This window comes from Gracilinanus agilis, chromosome 3, assembly GCF_016433145.1.
Source record: "Gracilinanus agilis isolate LMUSP501 chromosome 3, AgileGrace, whole genome shotgun sequence".
NCBI classification, from domain to species: domain Eukaryota; kingdom Metazoa; phylum Chordata; class Mammalia; order Didelphimorphia; family Didelphidae; genus Gracilinanus; species Gracilinanus agilis.
Window position 1 is genome coordinate 201,411,367 of NC_058132.1, and position 19,611 is coordinate 201,430,977.

At 39.5% G+C, this 19,611-nt stretch overlaps 1 protein-coding gene across 2 annotated transcripts; it reads left to right on the top strand.

Moving 5' to 3' along the window:
- Window positions 1-71: 71 nt before the first annotated feature.
- Window positions 72-19,299, top strand: RNF214 (ring finger protein 214). Of its 2 annotated transcripts, XM_044669595.1 has the most exons (16): window positions 90-105; window positions 1,945-2,059; window positions 2,989-3,538; window positions 4,252-4,311; window positions 6,808-6,948; window positions 7,179-7,318; window positions 13,586-13,654; window positions 14,576-14,672; window positions 14,810-14,898; window positions 15,350-15,440; window positions 16,436-16,534; window positions 16,663-17,039; window positions 17,170-17,302; window positions 17,499-17,606; window positions 17,899-17,994; window positions 18,914-19,299. In XM_044669595.1, the coding sequence occupies exons 2-16, from the start codon at window positions 1,953-1,955 to the stop codon at window positions 18,977-18,979; spliced, it is 2,223 nt and encodes a 740-aa protein (XP_044525530.1). In that variant the 5' UTR covers window positions 90-105; window positions 1,945-1,952; the 3' UTR covers window positions 18,980-19,299. The 2 variants fall into 2 exon arrangements, with proteins under 2 accessions (XP_044525531.1, XP_044525530.1); XM_044669596.1 differs by lacking the exon at window positions 13,586-13,654 and having other exon boundaries at window positions 72-105.
- Window positions 19,300-19,611: the final 312 nt, after the last annotated feature.

Below are 19,611 nucleotides of genomic sequence, written 5' to 3' on the forward strand. Positions count from 1 at the left end.
GGAAGTGGGAGGTGCCGCGCGCGGCCCGGCTCCCGACCCCTCCCCCTCCCCCTTTCCTCGGGACCCCCTCCCCCCTCCCCCTGGCCGCGCGCTCCACCCGCTCAGGTGCGTCCCTGCCCCCCAGCCTCAGACCCCAGACCATCTCTCTTTCTTCCCACCCACCCACCCAGCCCCGCCTCCGGTCCCTGTGGGCGCGCGGCCCGGCCGGCTCGAGGAGGGAGCGCGCGGTGGGAAATGGGGCGGAGAAGGGGGCGCGCGGTGGGGAGGGGGCGCTGGGGTGAGGCGGGAGGAGTTGTGACGGGACTGTAGGGGTTCCAGTCCAGGGGCTTGGGAGGGAGCCAAGTCTGGGCGGAGGAGACCTAGAACTGGAGATGGAGCGGGGGGGAGGGCCTGGCCTGGGGCCGGGGTCGTGGGGCGGGGTGGGTCGCTCTGCATGTCGTGGGCAGTGGGCAGGAGGGTGGGGGGATGCGCATGCAGGCTCCTTTTAGCTATGGGGTTGTGTACAGTGTTCCATCACCCTCCTTTGTCTTCCCCCTCTCTCTGCACCCCACCTTCTGCAGCCTTCTCCTGGGGACATATTCCGAGGGGTGGGGTGGGTAGGGGCGGAGCATGCAAACCTGCCCCTCGCCCCACACCCTGATCCCCAGGTGGAATGTCTGCTGCCCCAAGCGCCCATAGGTCACCTCCTCCCTCTCCCTTTCCACTCTCCCAGTTTGGCTGACTTGGATTCAGTGTCTTCCTGGACCAAGAAGGGATATTCAGGCTAGTCTCACCTCAAACTCTATTTTGTATATGGATACCCTCCCTCTTTTTTAGTGATCATCCTAATCCTGGTGAGTTATCCTTTTGCTCTGGAGCTGAAAGGAGCACTCCCTTGGAAAATGGATGATATTCTCAATTGTATAATGAGGGAAACTGAGGCATAGAACATCCCAGAGTAAATCAGAAACAATTGAGAGAACATAGATTTCTAAAACTTAAAAGAGATATACTTACCACCCTTTCTCATCAAGAGCCAGGGAGACCCAAGTACCTTTCCTAAAACAAAAACTCTTACTCTCCTCAAAGTTTATTCTGATCTCTTAATCCTTTTAGGAGTTAGTTGTGAATTTTAGGAATGAAGGAAAAGCTAGAAGTCTTTCTGCAGAGTCTGTACCTGTTTTTTCATTTGAGAGATTTTTTTAAAAGTACTTAGCACTTTAGTAGGCACTATATAATAATTTACATGCTACAGTAAACAGGATCTGCATACAGTAGCCTTTGATACTGTTGTGGTAATTCAGGAGTCTTAAGTGAGTCCTCTTAATCATTACTCAGCTCTACTATTTGACATCCCCCCCCCAAAAAAAAACAATCTCCCTGGAATTAATGGAAAAGATGGAACCACTTTTGATAAGATAAAGTAGTCATATATACATATTTACACGTCCATATAACACTTGTAACAGTTATATCTTTAATATATGCATGGATATGTGTATGTATAAACATGTATAACTTATTCTTACAAGCTGTATATATGTATAATTTTTTGTCCAGACCTGTAATTTTGTGTATTTTATACAGTATGTGTTTGGGCACATCCATAGGTATGAGTATATAATTTATTCACATTGAAAAATAATATATTTTAATTACATGAAAAATATTACATATAAGAGACTGGGCCAGTAGACTACAGGGGAGGGTGTAGTTCTAAAGACTATACTTTTGAGAGCTATTGTTTTACATTAATAATGCATTTTTACATGTTTATGACATGAGTTCCATGTTTCTAATTTAAATATGGTAAGGACTAATTAGGTGTTCACTGAAATCAATCCAGTGATCAATCATATTCTTAAAACTCCTTTTTTTTGTGGACTATTTCTAACTTGTGAACATTGAATGGAAGAGATAAATTCATTTCAATGCTTACAGCTTGGGATTTGTTTGTGAATGCAGAGAGCACGATGGCTTCCGAGTTAAGCAGTGATTCAGCTTCAGCTCTTGCTTCTCAAGAAACTGCTTCTGCCTCCTATGGTTCTAACTCAGAGGAAGGTCTCCCTGATGGTCTCAGGTAATGTGTGGGTAGTTGTTGGAAAGTTGCAAGTGGGTACTTAAAAATATATGCTGAATTCTTGGGAAAAGTCTGATACTCTTTCTTCTGATGACTATTCTTAGTTTAATGGACTGATTTCATACATTTTATGAGATGGTCAAACTGATCCTGAAATGAAAAAATTTTCCTCTTTTAGTTTCTTTTGATACTTTTCTTACTGCTAATTCATCTCCAAGAAACCTGTGATTAGCCCTATTCTGGTTTAACTTTGAATTTTCCTAATTGATAAAAAAAAAAAGTACTATTTGTTAGCTTGAATCAGTTTGTAGATTGTTTTGTTAGTATTCTCTAACTGTTTTGTGTATGATATAAGTTTTGCCCTCCAAACTTAAGTTCCTTGCAGGTAGTGACTGCATCTTCTTCTGTTTACCATAGAATCATAGAATTATAGAACTGAAGGAAGGAAGAGACCCTCTAGTCCATTCTCTACCCAAGTCATTAATCCCATCTGCAACATCCCTACTAAGTCTCTACTTGAAGACCTCCTGCCACATATCCTACCCATTCTGTTTTTTTAGACAATTCTGATAATTCAATTACTTGAAATCCACCTCCCTATGATACATACCTAATGGCCCTAGTTCTGCCCAAGCCAGCCATAATCTCTCTTCCACAGTTCCTACCCTTTTCTTAGTGCTTATTACAGTCAGTTATAGCTTGTTGAATGAATTCATTAGTGGGTAAAGTTAATGGAGGTTCACCAATGGAAACATAAAGTAGAAAATAACTTCTTGGATTTCCTGATTATTAGGTTCCCTTTTAAATAAATTAATTTATATAGTAGCATGGGGTGAATGGATTAGATTTTAAAATAGGTTCTTTTTCAAAATTATGATGGAAAGAAAATTATGGAAAGCTACAGTAATTTTAACTTGTATTTTCAACAGCCCAAAAGATACAACTGTGCAGGAAAACAAGAGCTTATCTGTGTCGATAGGATCTAGTGACCAAGTAACAGCCAAGAAGAATAGCAGAGATGTTAGTTTGGAACATGCAAAAATCAGTCCTGGTTCATCAGCAGGTGACATGGCACCAACCACAGAGGACTGTACAGCTTCAGGAGGTGACTTGGGATCCACAGCTCTTAATCTTCCTGGAAATGGTACCATAGAAATTCAGACTTTATCCTCTGGTCCTGAAGCTTGTCAATCTGATTTGGAGAATCTGACCAATGTAGCAAGAGGAAAGGAACACAAGCACCTGAAACCATCTCCTCCATCTCTAGAGGCAAAGTATCATGTGAACCATCAAACTACCTCCAGGAATTGTTCAGAAGAGGAATTACAAGCAGAAGCCCCACTGGAAGGTAGCGAAGATACAGGCCTGGATTACCGACCTCCACCAAATGGGGAGAATGGGGTTTCAGGAGACAGAGCTGGTCAGGATGTGGATCAGGATGGCTCATCCTTGAAGCTCTCTCAGAACATTGCTGTGCAGGTCAAGTGTCAGGTTTCAAATGTCAAAAACAGAACTTGGGGATATTGTTGAGGGTGGGAAATAAGTTCTTATACCTGATGCAGAACATATTGTGCAGTTCTTTGTGGGTCGTTATTCCAAAGATATCTAGCATTACTTCTATATAGCTCCATCCTGTTAAGTAAACAGTGTCTAGACTGATGTAATTAGCAACTTTATGCCCTAGAATTAATTCTTCACACTGATTAATTGATATGTATGTAGCTTTATGTCCTTCATAGTAAGCATTGCTCATTTATAATTCAGATTTACTCTTATTTTTTCTTGTGCTAAAGTTTCTTATTTATCTCTACCTATATCTTATGAAGTACAGTGTGCCTTGCTTGGTAGTGTTATTTTTTCTAGGAACTACAGTGCTTTATCAGAGGAGGAAATAGATTCTAATAATAGACAAAATAGATTCTAGTGAACCTAGTTATCCTCTCCAGCTTTTAGACTCATCTTTCAGTCTGTTGCTGGGTCTTTGCCAAGGTTATTTTCAAGGATGATTGTTTATTATAGTATCCACCTTGTTTCCCTTACTCCATAACTGAGAGAAGGAATAGCAAAGGATTGGCTCCTTAGAGGTCTCAGGGACACTTTGTGACTGAGGGAAGAATATCAGTTTTGGAGCAGTTTTACTACTTTAAAGTGTCTCCAAACAGCTCTGAATGTGATTACTTTTCCCTTTGCAGACTGACTTCAAGACTGCTGATTTGGAGGTGAATACAGATCAGGATATTGAAAAGAATTTGGTAAGTATTTGCATGGTGTTCATGAAGCTCACCAATCCAAGAATGATGGGATTGTAGAGTTAGAAGGTCCTTTAAGAGCTTCTAGTGTAGCCTTTTACCGAGATTAGTAATTCCTTCTATAATATCTTTGACAGGTGGTCATACTGTCTCTTTGCTTGAATATTTCCATTGACGGGAAGTTAACTATCTCACATGTCTGCCCACTTCACTTTTGAACAATTCAGATTTTTAAGAATCTTTTCATCATATTTTGATGAGTCTTTTCAGTATATAACTTTCATCTAGAACTTCCCTCTTGAGGCAGCTAAGTGGCAGAAGAATTGTATGCTAGACTTGGAATCTTTGGTGTGAATCCTCAGATACTTATTAGTTGTATGACCCTGAGCAAGTCTATTAACCTTTCTGTAAGTGTCAGTTTCCTTTTCTGTAAAATGAGTATAAAAAGAGCACCAATTTCATAGTGTTGTGAGGTTCAAAGATTAACCTCAAAGAACCACATAAATGTTAAGTTTTTGTTAGTATTAAATAGAATGTCTAGTTCCTTGTCCACATGAAAGCCTTTGAAATATATGAAAATAGCTATGAAGAAGTGATTGATTGGCTTTCTCTCCACATTCTTGTAAGCCCATGGCCTTATATGTAGGGCCCAGAACTGAAACTGACATTCTGGTTGTGGGTTAATCAGTGTAAACTGCAGTGGAAATACCAACTTGTTTGGGACATTATTCTTCTGGTAATGTAGGCTAAGTACATAGCCATGTGACCTAATTTGTATTGAGTTGTGTAGTCAGATAAAATTCTTCAATCTTTTTTCACCTAAGTTGCTTTTGTCTCCATCCTATGCTTTCATAATTGATTTTTTGAACCTAGGCAGAAGACTGCATTCATTTGTACTATATTTCATCAGTAATCACCTTGCTATGAGTTTGGCAAAAACCAAAACCCTAAAATATATGTTCATTTGGATGTGTCTTTGTTGTAATGAAAAAGGCTACTGTGCAGACATCTTGGGGCTAGAGAGAGAGCTTCCAGGACAAGATGTATAAAGTAGGGATCAGGCACAAAGCAAGGAGTTTGAGATGAGAAAGTAGAATGATTTTTTGCAAGTTGAATTTACTATGAGGGCAGACTAAAATAAGGGCATAAGCTAACTAGAAAAAGTAGGGGGAAAGGTTTTAAAATGGGGAAAGAGCCCTGTAGAAAATTTACCCAGCTAAATGGAAAAAACTTGGAGAAGAGGAACTTTTATGGAGAAGCAGGTGAAATTTTGGAGAGTTTGGGTGGTTAAAGAAAGGATAGATTCAACCCAAGAAACTCAGGTGGACCTGGTGTATGTCAGGAAAAGACCAAATGATGTCAGATTGCAGGGAAAACTGGCCAGTTTAGCAGGGAAACATGACCTTATTACAAGTCGGTGGCAAGTCAAAGCAGATTAGTTCTGAGCTTGTGTCCCTATGTCAAAGGGTGGTTGTGCAGAAAGTGATTCCTTGTGGATGGTGTAAATATGTTATTATCCTTAACTTATCTGCCTGCAATCAAGTTGATGTGAAATGCTTCTTTCTAACTGACATTGTTGTGCTGAAGACTCCCATGGAGATGGGAGAGCTAGAGAGAAGTAAAAAGGAAAACCTAAAGAAGAGAAACTCTTGGTCCCTTGGGTATTAGTAGTAAAGTTACTCAGGGTAGAAATACAGCATTTCTTTAAAGCTATCCCGGATGTATTTCATCACTCAGCCCAAGGTAAATAGCTTTTCCTTATGTTATATTTTCTTGAAGAGGCTGTTGTTCTTGCTTTGATAATGAAGCATTTTCACCCATAGAGGTTTTAAACTTGCCTTATGCTCTTTTCCTTTCATAACAATCAAGCTCTGTGAGTGTGTAAAGTTAGTGCAATTAGAGTCTAAATTTTACATGGTGACCCTATACCACATTCTTTCAGAAACCATTAACTTGAGCTTCTTTAGGAAAACTGCAGAACCTTGAAAGGTGAGTAACACTGTCCTTGATTTGCTGATAAAGATTGAAAAGTTGAGGTAAGACATGAAGGCATTGTTAGGACTAAGCCACAGTCTCTTTGAGACTTGGTTGCCTAATATTCAAAAGTAGATTTTTCCTTTTGTGAAAAGTTTTCTAGGCATTCCAACAGAACAGAAAAACAGAAGGGAATCATTACCAAGCTTGTTGTCCTCTCTCTGGGGGTTTTCAGAATGGCTCATTAATAATACATCTTGCTTCTCAGGGGGTATATTTGGTTAGAATATAAGCTTTCTGAGGGCAGGAACTATTTTGTATTTTTATTGTCTCTGTGTCCTCAGTGCTTAGTGCATCTGCTTAGTACATTATGGGCATTTAATACATACTTGTTGAATTGAGGCTATTGATGTTGCACATTTTGTCCTTCTTTCTTATGGAAAGTCGTTCAGTGAAAGTCATTTACTTGTTCAGTGAATAAATCATATAAAACCCCACCACCTTTCCTCCTCTGGTCACTGCCAGGATAAAATGATGACAGAAAGAACCTTGCTGAAGGAGCGGTACCAGGAAGTATTGGACAAGCAGAGGCAGGTGGAGAATCAACTTCAGGTGCAGCTAAAGCAATTACAGCAGAGGAGAGAAGAAGAGATGAAGAGTCATCAGGTATTGTTTTAGTCTCTGATCAGACTTTGTTGGGGTTTTTTTTGTTGTTTTTTTTTTTAATCAATGGAAATAAGGAAAGGTATAGATACCTTAGCAAAACACTTAAAACATCTTTTTGAGTGTTCTTTCTGGCTGCTCTCATATCTCATGTATTTGTGTTGAGTGGAGATAACCTTTAAGCCAGACATCAAAAAGTTACCTCCTGTATTGTATGATTGTTAAAATCTTAGGAGATATTAAAGGCCATCCAGGATGTGACCATCAAGCGACAAGAAACAAAGAAAAAAATAGAGAAGGAAAAGAAGGAGTTTCTTCAGAAGGAGCAGGACTTGAAAGCTGAAATTGAGAAGCTCTGTGAGAAGAACAGAAGGTAATTTATTCTATTAGGAATAAAGAAAAACCCTATGGGATCTGCAGGCCCATTGACTTTTCAGTGTTATAAATGTACCAAAGAGTCGGTGCCACTTATGGTCTTACTGATTTCTAAGTCAATAGCAGAGGTATTTTACACCAATAAGTTAAGAGTAGTAACTGAGGATATTTAAACAGAGACTAAATAACCATTTGTCAGGATTTTTATAGAATGGATTCATGCTTTTGGCCTAGGGTTAGATTAAAAAAGCTTTAAGGTCTGTTCCATCTCTTAAGATTCTGTGATATTAAGAGGCTGTGTATTTTCTGAGTATTAAATACCTTGTGAGAGACTTTCATTTGACATAAGCTCTTTCAGTTAGTGCTGGCTTCTTGATGGTGACTGGTTTTGGCAGATTCTGTGTATTATTAAAATTCTTGCTGCTTATTACAGTGTTGGTGGTCTCACTTGGGTTTTCATTGGTGAAAGTGCCATTATAACATTTTCCCCTATTCAGTTAAATATGACTTTTTCTCACGTGAAAAAATAAGGTCTTTTTTCTGCATATTAATTCATCCTAGTAGCAGTATAGTTTATATGTAAAGATTATCTTCATTTGTGTGAATTGTGGGCATGGGACCCTGGGTTACTCTCTCCAAGTATTAAGAAATGTTCTAGTACCCAGTATACCTCATTTCTTACTTTTGACTTTTGCTCATTACTGTCCCTTTTGGAACATTCTCTCTTTTCTTCTGCCTGTGCAAATCTTAATTATCTGATAAGAACAATCCTTGAAGCCCACCCTTTTGGTGAAACTTGTTCTATTTAAAGTAGTCTATCATGGTTTCACACTCTTTGGGATCATCATAGTTGTTCTTCTCCCTACTTCTTTTTTTAACTAGTTAATCTTTCATGTATGTATATTTTGTCTTTTCTTGGAGATTTTAAGTTTCTTCAGGTTAGAGACCATGTCCTACTTTTTGTTGTACCCCAAAGCACCTACTTACAAAACCATGTTCCTGGTATGCACTCAAATATTTGTTGGAATGATTAAAGAGCTATATTCAACAAATCTTTTTTTGAGGGCCTTAAACAAACACTTTCATTTTGTGGTGCTCATATCTCCTAAATAAGAATCATAGCATTATCTCCTTTCTTTCTCAAATGAATATTTTGAGGATAAATTATATTAAAAAGAAACCCACCAAGTTCTTTAATCTGTTTGAAGTAAGTTCCAAGTAAACACATCTGAAGTGGATATACATGCATTTTTCCTAAATAGGAGACATATTCAATTTTGTCATGTTTTGACATTTCCCTTGGAAAACCTTTCTTGTTGGCATGGAGGGCATCTTGTGGCTGCCTACTCTAGGGAAAGTTTCTAGTATGGGTTACTTCCTAGGTTGGATCCTTCAAGGTTATTGCTAGTATCAGAAAGATGAGGCCACTACCACATTGTCCTTGGAATAAAGCTACATTTCAAGTTTCCTGGCTTTGATAGTGAACGACTGGGAAAGACAATGAATAGTGCTTTTTCTGCATGAGATGCTGAACTTGTATTTTGAGTGACCCATCAATTGATCCATGTTCCTGTCTGAAACTCAGAAAGAGCAGCAGAAATACTGCAATGCAATCAAAGTTCATTTTACTTCCATGCTGTAGTTTTTGTTTTTGATATACATTAGAGTTATAATAGCTTGTTTCTGTAGCACTTCATTTTACAAAGCACCTTACATAACTTTCTTTTGGTCCTAACAATAACCTTGTGAGGTAGGTAATACAATTATTATTGTCCTTCTTTCCTCATCCTAGATGAAGAAATTGTGACTCAGATTAAGTGTCTTGTCCACACAGGTAGGAAGTGTCTTGTCCACAGAGCTAGGTTCTCAGACTCCAAATTCAGTGCTTAGATATGGATGCTGTTACATTTTATAGATGGAAGTACTGCCTTACCAAATGACCTGGGATGCCATTTTGTATAAATAATTTTGGAAAATTCATTTTCTCCTGAATAGAAAATGGAGTGATGGTTTAAGGCTTCCATGGAAATTCACCTACTTCTATTCTATTTAGCTGGTATACTCTCAGGTTAGCATACAGAAATTAAAGGTTTATCAAGAAATGAAAGTTTATTAGGTACACAGTACAGTGGGGAATGCAAAGAAGTATAAGACCAAGCTCTTCCCCTTCGTGGAACTAATTGTTTTATTAGGGAGCAAAATATGTGAAAAGTTAACTAAGGATATAAAGTAAGGTATAATTTTTGTTAATGAGTAGCGTGGGTAAATAATGCCAAAGGAATTCAGAGAAAGGAAAAATTTCTAATGTAGTTAGAGAATGATTTTGGAAGAAGTAGGCTTGGACTATACCTGGTAAGAAAGATGGATGGAATTTGGGTAGGGAGAAAGGAAAAAGGAATTTCTGATCAGAGGAATGGCTTAGGTAAAAATATGTACACATTGTATTTGAGAGACAGTAAATGATTCATGACCTGGTTGGAGAAGAGGGTACATGTTGGGAGGAAGTAGAATATAAATTAGGTCGGAAGGATAAATTAAGACCAGATTGTGGAAGACCTTAGTTGTTGGACTTATCTTTTCAGTAATGGAAAGCCATTGGAAATGGTTGGGCAAGGGAGTAACATGATGAAAGTGGTGTTTGGGGACAACTGTGTTTCAGTAGTTAGAAAGCCAGGCCTGGAGTCAGGAAGACCTGGGTTCAAATGTGACCTCAGACACTTCCTAGCTGTGAGATTCTGGGCAAATCACTTAATCCCAGTTGCCTATCCCTTAATATTCTTCTGCCTTGGAATTGATATTTAGTATCTATTCTAAAAAGACAGTGACACATGTAAAACCCAGTGGAACTGCTTGTTGACTATGGGAAGGGGATGGGAGGAGGGGAGTGAAAGAACATGAATCATGTAACCATGGAAAAAATATTCTAAATCAATTAATTAAATAAAAATTTTCAAGTAATAAAATAAATAAGATAAAGATTGAGAAAAAAGTGGTGTCTTAGGAAGATTAAGATTAATCTGACAGCCATGTGTAGGATAAATTGAATAAATATAACTAAGAGAAGTATAACATCTTAACTAGAGTTGTAGCAATAGAAGTGGGAAGGAAAGGAGAGACTTTATGAAGAAATAATAGAGTTTGATGGCTGATTGGATTGAGGAAGCAAGGGAAAAAACAGAACTAAAGGTGAGACTGAGCATTCTGAATTTGAATGATTGAGAATATTGCTATTGTTGATGGAAACTGAGAATTCAAGAGAGGTAGTCAGTTTGTGGGATGATGTGGTTTGGTTGTTGATGTAGTAAAATCAAGGTGACAGGAGTTATAACATCCAAGTGTGTGGTGCAGCAGAAGCAGAGCTGGACTTGTCAGGCAACCTGACTTCAAAGCCATTTCTACTTGCTCAGTTGTGTAACCTTTCTGTGATGCTTTCTTCATCTACAGAATGTGAGGGTTGGACTAGAAGATTACTATGGTCCCTTTCATCTCTTGGGATGGGAGGTGGGGTGAGGAGGGATAGCTGCCCTTTGGGGAATACTTACATTAGTTAAGGAATGGAAGAAGAGAGAGGAGCAATAAGTAGCTGAGAAGGAGGGTAGAGCAGGGTCACATAAACCAAAGAAGGTGAGAGTTTCAAGAAGGTGATATTGGGGTGGCCAAGAGTGATGAATGGTCAATGCTGAGACATTGAGGATAATAAAGACAGAGAAGAGGGCTTTGGGTGATATCAGGAGTACAATTTCATTGGAATGGTAAGGATGGAAGCCATGTTACATGGAGGTTAAGGAATGAATGGGTAATCAGTAAATGGAGGGAGCAGGTGTGGGCCATTTACTTGGAAAGTTTGACAGAAGGAGAGAAATAGGAGTTATCTTAGAAAGACGGGGCAGCTGGGTAGCTCAGTGGAGTGAGAGTCAGGCCTAGAGACAGGAGGTCCTAGGTTCAAGTCTGGCCTCAGACACTTCCCAGCTGTGTGACCCTGGGCAAGTCACTTGACCCCCATTGCCCACCCTTACCACTCTTCCACCTATGAGACAATACACCGAAGTACAAGGGTTTAAAAAAAAAAAAAGACAAAAAAAAGAAAAAAGAAAGACATCAGGGTCATATGGAGTGTTTATTTTGTGTTTAAGATAGAAAAGATCTATGCATTGAAGGCAGAGAGGTGTAAAGCAAAGTTTTGGATTGAGTAAAGTATTGGAGTGAGAAAGCAGATTTGAATCTAGTACTGGCCCCTGACTTACTTTTGGATTTAACACAAGTCAAATTAGCATGTTTCCTATTCTTTTAAAATGAGAATATTACTTGACCTCATAGAAATGTGGTAAAGACATATATGTAAAATTACTTTTTAAAAAAAGTTTCATAATTTAGAATTGAACAAGAACAAAAATTTAAACTTCTTTGGTAACTGTGTACATTTAATTTAACTCATAAAATAACATACACTTTGAGTCACTCTAAGTCCCATAAGGATTCTTTGTTCATGTTTCTATTTATTTTGATATGGTCATATTCGTGTGTAATCTCTTCTTCTGGTTTTGCTTTTTTCAATTTGCATTATTTAGAAATAATCTTTTTAGATTTCTTTGTATTCCTTATACTTGAAACCTTAATTGTATTATAGTATTCCTTTAAATGAATGTTTTACAATTAAATTAATTATTCCATTATTGATGGACATTTAGCTTGCATCTAGTTTTTTGCAATTGTGAATAATATTGCTATGAAAATATCTGAACATTGAGTTTCTCACTTTGATTTTGATAATACTTCCAGAATTTAAAGTGATGAAATTACTGGGTCCCAGAGTATGATTATTTTTGTATTGTATAAAGTTTCTTTAAGAAAGATGGTCTAGGAATTTTTTAAGAATTGTAACACTATTATTAGGACATTCAACAAGCAAGCCAGACTTATGGAACACATATAGATCCTGGACATTTGAACCATTAGTAATTCTAATGATTTAAAGGAATTGCTTCCTTTACTTATATTGTCAGGTTTTTCCCATTAAGATGAGGCAGAATGAATTTTTCAAATTATAGTAGTGTGAAGGCATTGTATTCTCTAAATCTAAACATAGTGGGAAGGGAAGAAGGAGGGAACAAATATTCATTAAGTAACCTACCATGTGCCAGGCACTCTGCTGCATGCTTTACAGACATCTAATTTGTTCCTCAGAGCAACCCTAGGAAGTAGGTGCTATTAACATCCCCATTTTACAGTTAATGAAATCAAGATAGCAGTTAAGTGACTTGCTCAGAGTCACACAGCCAGTAAGTGTCTGAAACCAGATTTCAAATTAGGTTTTCCTAACTCCATGCCCAGTACTCTCTATCCACTGTACCACCTACCTGCCTCTGGTACATAGTAAATGTTTAATAAGCTTATTAAACAGTACATTTAATAAATGCTTGTTGATTGACTGAAGTGGTAGCATGATACTTTGGTGGACAGATTTTTGCTAGATAAGAGGGCAGAAAATCTTAGTGGAAAGAGTATTAGATATGGGGTTAGAATCCATGGGTTCAAATTTTGCTTCTGTTACTTAGTACCTATATGACCTTGAGCAGATTGCTTATATGAGCTTTAGTTTGCTCATTTGTAAAATGAAAGGATTGAACTTAGTAGTCTCTCTAATACCACCTTTCAATCTTTAAGTGCCTGCTACATGGTAGGCACTGTACTTAGGCTCAGGGGATACAGAGACAATGCAAAAACCCCAGGAGATTTTGGGGGTGCTTTTAAGGACATCAAAGAAAGCAGCTAAATCATGTTGTACTCTAAATTACCTTCCAATATCTAAATCTATGCTCCTATCCTCTAAAATAGGTGGCATTATCAGAAATAATATTGGATAAGAGGGACTGCTGCTCTGACCCACTCTTATTTTATGGAAGAGAGAATTCTAATGGCACCTGCCAGTTTTCTCCTAATATTTTAGTAGTAGAGACTAGCAGGGGGAGATAGAACTATTATACTGTAGATTCTCAGTTGAGAAAGATCACCCTGTTCTAGAGAATAAACTTTCATGTAAGACCTGCACATGGAATGGCAAAGGGCATAGAAGACAGCTATCTATCTAGCTAGCAAGTCACACTCAACTGTTAGCAGAATGACTCACTTCCCAAGCAAATTTTTAGTAGTCCCTGAAAAAGACAATGGAAGATAAGGGATTTGGGCAAAAGCAGGAATGTGTGAAAGAGGAAAAGGCTGCAGAAACTTCAGAAAGTGAATTGGTCTCTCTCTCTCACACATGCAGGTTACTGGAAAATCAGGAGGAGAAGGAGAATAAAATTGTTTCTCTAATCGCAGAACAGGCTGAGGAAAAGTAGGACCATTTCTCTTAAGATCATTTTTATCCCTTTTCCCCATCTTTACCTTTAAAAAAATAAAAATCACTTAATGTAATTTAGATGTTCACTTCATTTTCTTCTCCCTTAGTCTGAGTAATTTTGCTATTCTCAGCCATTATCCTGCTTTAAGTCAAATATAATAAGGGAAGATTCTCTTTCTGGACCCATTCTTCATTAGTGCCTTCAGTCCTATATATGAGTGTGCCACCATCTATGCAACAAGAAAGGGGTGGAAATAAATGGGAATCCACTCACAGGGGAATAGTGGTGAATAGCCATCTTCAGAATAGCTAGGAAAATGGAGTAGTGGAAATAAAATAGCCAATATCTAGTAGTAGGTAAGCAATTGCTACCCGACAGGTAAGTGTTAATGTACAGATCTCCCTTAGTTTCCAGTTCTTTGCCAACTCAAAAAGGCTTTTATAAATATTTTTGTACTCATAGGACCTTTCCCTTTTTCTTTGATTGCCTTGGGATATAAGATTAATAGCGGTATTGTTTGTTGCAGCATGTAATCCTACATATCAGTTTCCATAGGAGAGGCACATTGGGTATAAGAGACTCCCTAATGAATTTGAGTCTTCCTAACTCTAGCTTATTTAAATTGGGGGCACTATTGGACTTCTTTTTGATGGCGCTGCCTGCTAAATGCAACCCTTAGCAAGTGGTGTTGATAAGGCACTGTGCGTTTTGTTCTCCCTGTAATTTCATATGTAGGACTAAGTCACATCCTTAAGTGTACTTTAAACATCATCTCTAAAACTGTTCACTTGCTTTATGTTTATAATAAGCCTTCATTATTCAGACTCACTTTCTAACTTTGTCTTGGACCAACACTGGATCTAATTTTTGCTTTTTTGCCCCCATCAGTCTTATCCTTTTCTCTTCTCCTTCAGGGAGCTATGGGAGATGGAGCTGGACAAGCTTAAGAGTCAGGATGGTGAGATCAACCGGAACATTATGGAGGAAACTGAACGAGCCTGGAAAGCTGAGGTAGAGAGAAGCCAATGTCTCTGGAAACCATGGGTAGTGTGTGCTTTTTACAGGGGAAGTCAGTAAGCATCTACTTGTCTGACCAAGGACAGTTCCACACAGATGCCATTTAATAAGCCTTTTCATGGTTTCCTTAGATTTTATCATTGGAAAGCCGGAAAGAGCTGCTGGTTTTAAAGCTGGAAGAAGCAGAAAAGGAGGCAGAACTGCACCTGACCTACATCAAGTAAGCTGCTTCCCTGGGACCTGGAACGCACAGTCCTTAAATTCAAGTTTAGACCTTTACTCTACTGCCTCTATGAAACTAAGCCCTGCTGAGTCCAGTTATATATTGTCAGATTTTTAATACTGTAATTTCCAGTTTGCATTGAATTTCCCAAATAGGTAGGCTTAAGTCTCTGGGAATTTATTTCATACATATTTGGTCACTCGCTGCCCAGGCATTAGGAGGATCCACAAAGATTCATGTGAGCAGAAAAGCTCTCTTCCTTTATTGGCAATCTTATTTTGAATATAGAACTAGAAGGCATAGGATTTCTAGTGGGTCAAAGAACTTGGAAACCTCTGGCATACCTCAAGGTTATAATCTCTTTTTCTTCTCAAGTCTTACTAATTTAACTCTTTGTTGTCAGAGCTTCTTTCCCCAATTCCAAATTCCTGTTTTTGTTTTTTGAAAGATCAACCCCTCCAACAATGGAAACCATTCGTTCAAAGCAGGAATGGGAGACAAGACTGAATGGAGTTCGGATAATGAAGGAGAATGTCCGGGTGAGCCTGATGAAATGCTGCTGATTGGGGCAGAGAAGAGGTTCTGTAATGTGAACAGTGTAGAACCAGTCTCATTGATGTACACATGCACACCAAGGAGTAGAGTTAAGGTGCCACAGAATCATGTTTTCAGCGATTTGAAAGAAACCGCATGTCTTTTTAGTCCAGAAAGTCACCTATACAGGATTCTTTTCTGCATCATTCCTGACAGAAGGTCCTTTATCTTTTTTTTTTAAGCCCTTACCTTTTTTTTGGTCTTAGAATTGATATTAAGTTTCATTTTCTAGGCAGAAGGGCAGTAAGGGCTAGGCTAGGGTTAAGTGAATTGCCCAGGGTCACACAGCTAGGGCATATCTGAGGCCAGATTGAACCCAGGATCTCTTCAGGCCTGATGCTGTAACCACTGAGCCACGTTGCTATCCTAGCTTTTGTTCTAATAATAATAATGTTATCATAGTTCCTCAAAAATTTGCAAAGCACATTATAATATCTCATTTTATCCTCACAATAGCTCTAGGAGTTGTGATATTATTATCCCCATTTTACAGATGAGGAAACTGAAGCAGACAAAGATTAAATGACTTGTCCAGGGTTGCAGAATTAGTAAATTGGGTTTGAACCAACATCTTCCTGACTCCAGGTGCAGCCCTTTTCTACTATGCCACCTACCTGTGGCATAGTAGACTTTTAGTGATAGGAACCTTACTTTGAGCTCATTGCTATTCATGATTCAAGATCTTTCTATCATATTCCCATCACCTTCCCTTTGCAAAATGAGACTGGAAGGAATTGTTGGAATCTGATTATAGATTCTGATCTATAATCACACCATATAGAACATGTAAATATGTATTACATGAAAGTACTGATATCTATATCAGACCATTTACCACTTTGGAAAGTGGGAGGAAGCAGGGAAGGAGAAATCACCAAAATGAGGCTGAAGTACTTTCAGTTCATTACTTCAGGGTAATTTCTTAATCTCTCTTTTCTAGGACCAATTTAATAACCATATCCAACTGGTGAGGAATGGAGCAAAGTTGAGTAGTCTTCCACAGATTCCTACCCCTACTCTACCCCCACCCCCTTCAGAGGTGAGTAACTTGGCAGTTGTTTTTATGAAGATATTGGGCCCATCTCTATTCAGTGTAATAACTGTTATCCAATGATTTCTGATGCCATTTTCTAAATTTCCTTTTTCTTTGTCTTTCCTCTTCTGTAGACAGACTTCATGCTTCAGGTGTTTTCACCCAATCCTTCCCTGTCTCCTCGGATTCCTTTCTCCATTGGGCAGGTTACCATGCCCATGGTCATGCCCAGTGCAGACCCTCGTGCCCTCTCCTTCCCAATGCTGAACCCTGCTATCTCAAGGCCCAACCAGCCCTCCCCCCCTCTACCTGTCACCCATGGAAGAAATAGCCCTGGCCTAGCTTCTCTTGTTGGCCCCCATGGTCCACATGTGTCCTCTGCTGCCTCCCTACCACCTCCACCAGGCCTGGGTGGTGTTAAGGCCCCCACTGAATCTCACCGACCTCAACCAGTGGACAAACTAGAAAAGATCCTAGAGAAGCTGCTGGCTCGGTTTCCACAGTGCAACAAGTAAGTCACTTAAAAGGATTAATAACCTGAGAAATATTCCTTTTGGGGTGCAAGTATAAGAGGAAGAACCATGGGAGTTCTCACAGACAGAGAAAAATATCTTCATCCCTGCAACTCTTTCCCTACTTAGGGCACAGATGACTAACATCCTTCAGCAGATCAAGACAGCACGAACCACCATGGCAGGACTGACAATGGAGGAACTGATCCAGCTGGTGGCTGCACGATTAGCAGAGCAGGAACGCTTGGCAGCGAGTGCTCAGGTGAGGCTGACTCCTTAGGGGAGAGCTCAGGCCCAGAAAATTTGTAAAAAGCATTTACAAGGGAAGAGACATTTTTCTGGGAATGCATAATCTGCTGTCTTGTTTTGCTAGTCTGAAAAATGCTATGGTTCCTTTTCCAAAAATGCTTAGTTTACGAAAAACTTCTCTGTTTCTAATTTTTACTTTTTGCCCATAGCCCCTTGGTCGGATCCGGGCTCCCTTGTTCCCTGCTCCCATGGCCCAAATAAATACTCCTATGTTCCTGCCCTCTGCTCAGGTGTCCTATCCTGGAAGGCCTTCACATGTAAGAATATATTTCCTTGAAAGCTGGGATATAGGCAGATTTGGTGGGTTGGAATATGGAAAAAATGTAAAGAGTTCTTGCCTTAGGACCTGAGTTGGAACTGGGAAAATGGAAAGGAAATCCAGGCAGGGGTCTACATGGGATGTGGTACTGGAAAGGGTTTGGCTTTAGAGAAGAGAGCCAATTGAGTTCTTGATGAGAGGGGTCTGGATGTGGGATCATGGGCATAGAGGAAAGGAATGGTCCTAGGACAGGCTTGCCACTATAAAGCATGCCTCTGTTTGCCCTATAGGCTCCATCTACCTGCAAGCTGTGTCTAATGTGCCAGAAACTTGTTCAGCCCAGTGAGCTCCACCCCATGGCCTGTGCCCATGTGTTGCACAAGGAGGTAGATGCTATATCCTTTTTATCCCTTCTTTACCTTCCTTTACCCAGCTGACTGGCACAGCCACAAAATGTACAACAATGTGGGTCCTTGCCCTAAGCTTGGCCTAGGTTCGTTTACTGAGGAACCATAGATGGAAGAAATGGAATGAATACCTGATCCCAGACTTATAACTTCTTTAACAAGATGGGTTGAAGGAGGCAGCTAAGTAGCTCAGTGGTTTGAGAGCCAGGCCCAGAGATGGGAGGTCCTAGGTTCAAATTTGTGCTTAGACACTTCTAGCTGAGCAAGTCACTTAACCCCCATTGCCTAGCCCGTACCACTCTTCTGTCTTGGTACCAATACATAGTATTGATTCTAAGAGAAAAGATATGAGCTTAAAAACAAAAAAAAAAATGAAAACAAGATGGGTTGAAAGTTCTACTTGAAACAAATTTCCTTTGACAGTCCAGTTGTTCCTCATTCCCACTACTTTAGGCAGAGCCAAGGACACTCGGCAGAACTGACTGGCTTGTGGGAACAGCAGGATAAAATCTATATTCTTACCACTGAGAGGGAGGTGATAGTCCTAGACTTTGAGAGAAAGTGTGTTGGGAATGAAGAACCCATCTCTGCCTCTGAAGGGATCATGGTATGGAACAATCATCTTGGGTCTTTATATCAGTGGCATTTTCATATTCTTAGAATTTAGTATTCTCTCAAATGAGGACCTACCCATTTGCCCCAGAGCTAGTCTTCTTGAGCATATCCCAGGGCCTGCACTCACACTGTCAGAACTGTTGGTGTAATGTCTATCCCTTGTCCTTTATTGCTAGTCATCTCAAGCCTCAGTGGCACTGTGCCTGCTTCCTCATGTTCCCCTTCCCTTGGCCCCCAGCAGCAAATGGCTCTTAACCTTGAGGCTTCTCTTTCTCCTTTCCAGTGTATCAAATTCTGGGCCCAGACCAACACAAATGACACTTGTCCCTTTTGTCCAACTCTCAAGTGATGGACCTGGCTGGAAAGGAAGAAGAGGAGAGACAGATATGAAAAGGAAGGAGAGGGTTCAAGATTCTAGAGCTCTATATTTATACAGCAGTGTGTACTCATGCCATGTACATTTTTATTATATAGGTAATGTGTGTATAGAAAGTCTGTATGCAAACATTCATAAATGAAAGTATGTATATTATGCAGAATTTTCTGTTCCCCCTGATCTTACAGTTTCCCTTGGTGGTACAAGTCATAGGAAAAATAGTATGCACTGTAGCATTGAAATGATGGTATTCTTTCCCAGAATTATTTTCAAATACAGTGTAACAGACAACATCTAGGAAGCTGCTCTTGCTGTCTGACCACCTTGCTTTTATTTGGCTCAGCCTGCAGCTCCATTTCCTTGAGTCTCATCCTTTCTTATAGGATTGAATCCTGGTGCTTGCCCACCTGTCTAATCAGATGCCTATCTCACGGGAAATCTCAAGAAGTGTCTGCATCATCCTAGACAAAATGAGACTTGATAGAGAAAGAAATGTAATGCAAGATAGTTTGACTTTAGATTGAATAATTTACTGTGTTAACGATCATTATTTTTATGTAGACATTAGGTTTACAGAGTATTGCAGTTTACATCAGCAGAATTCA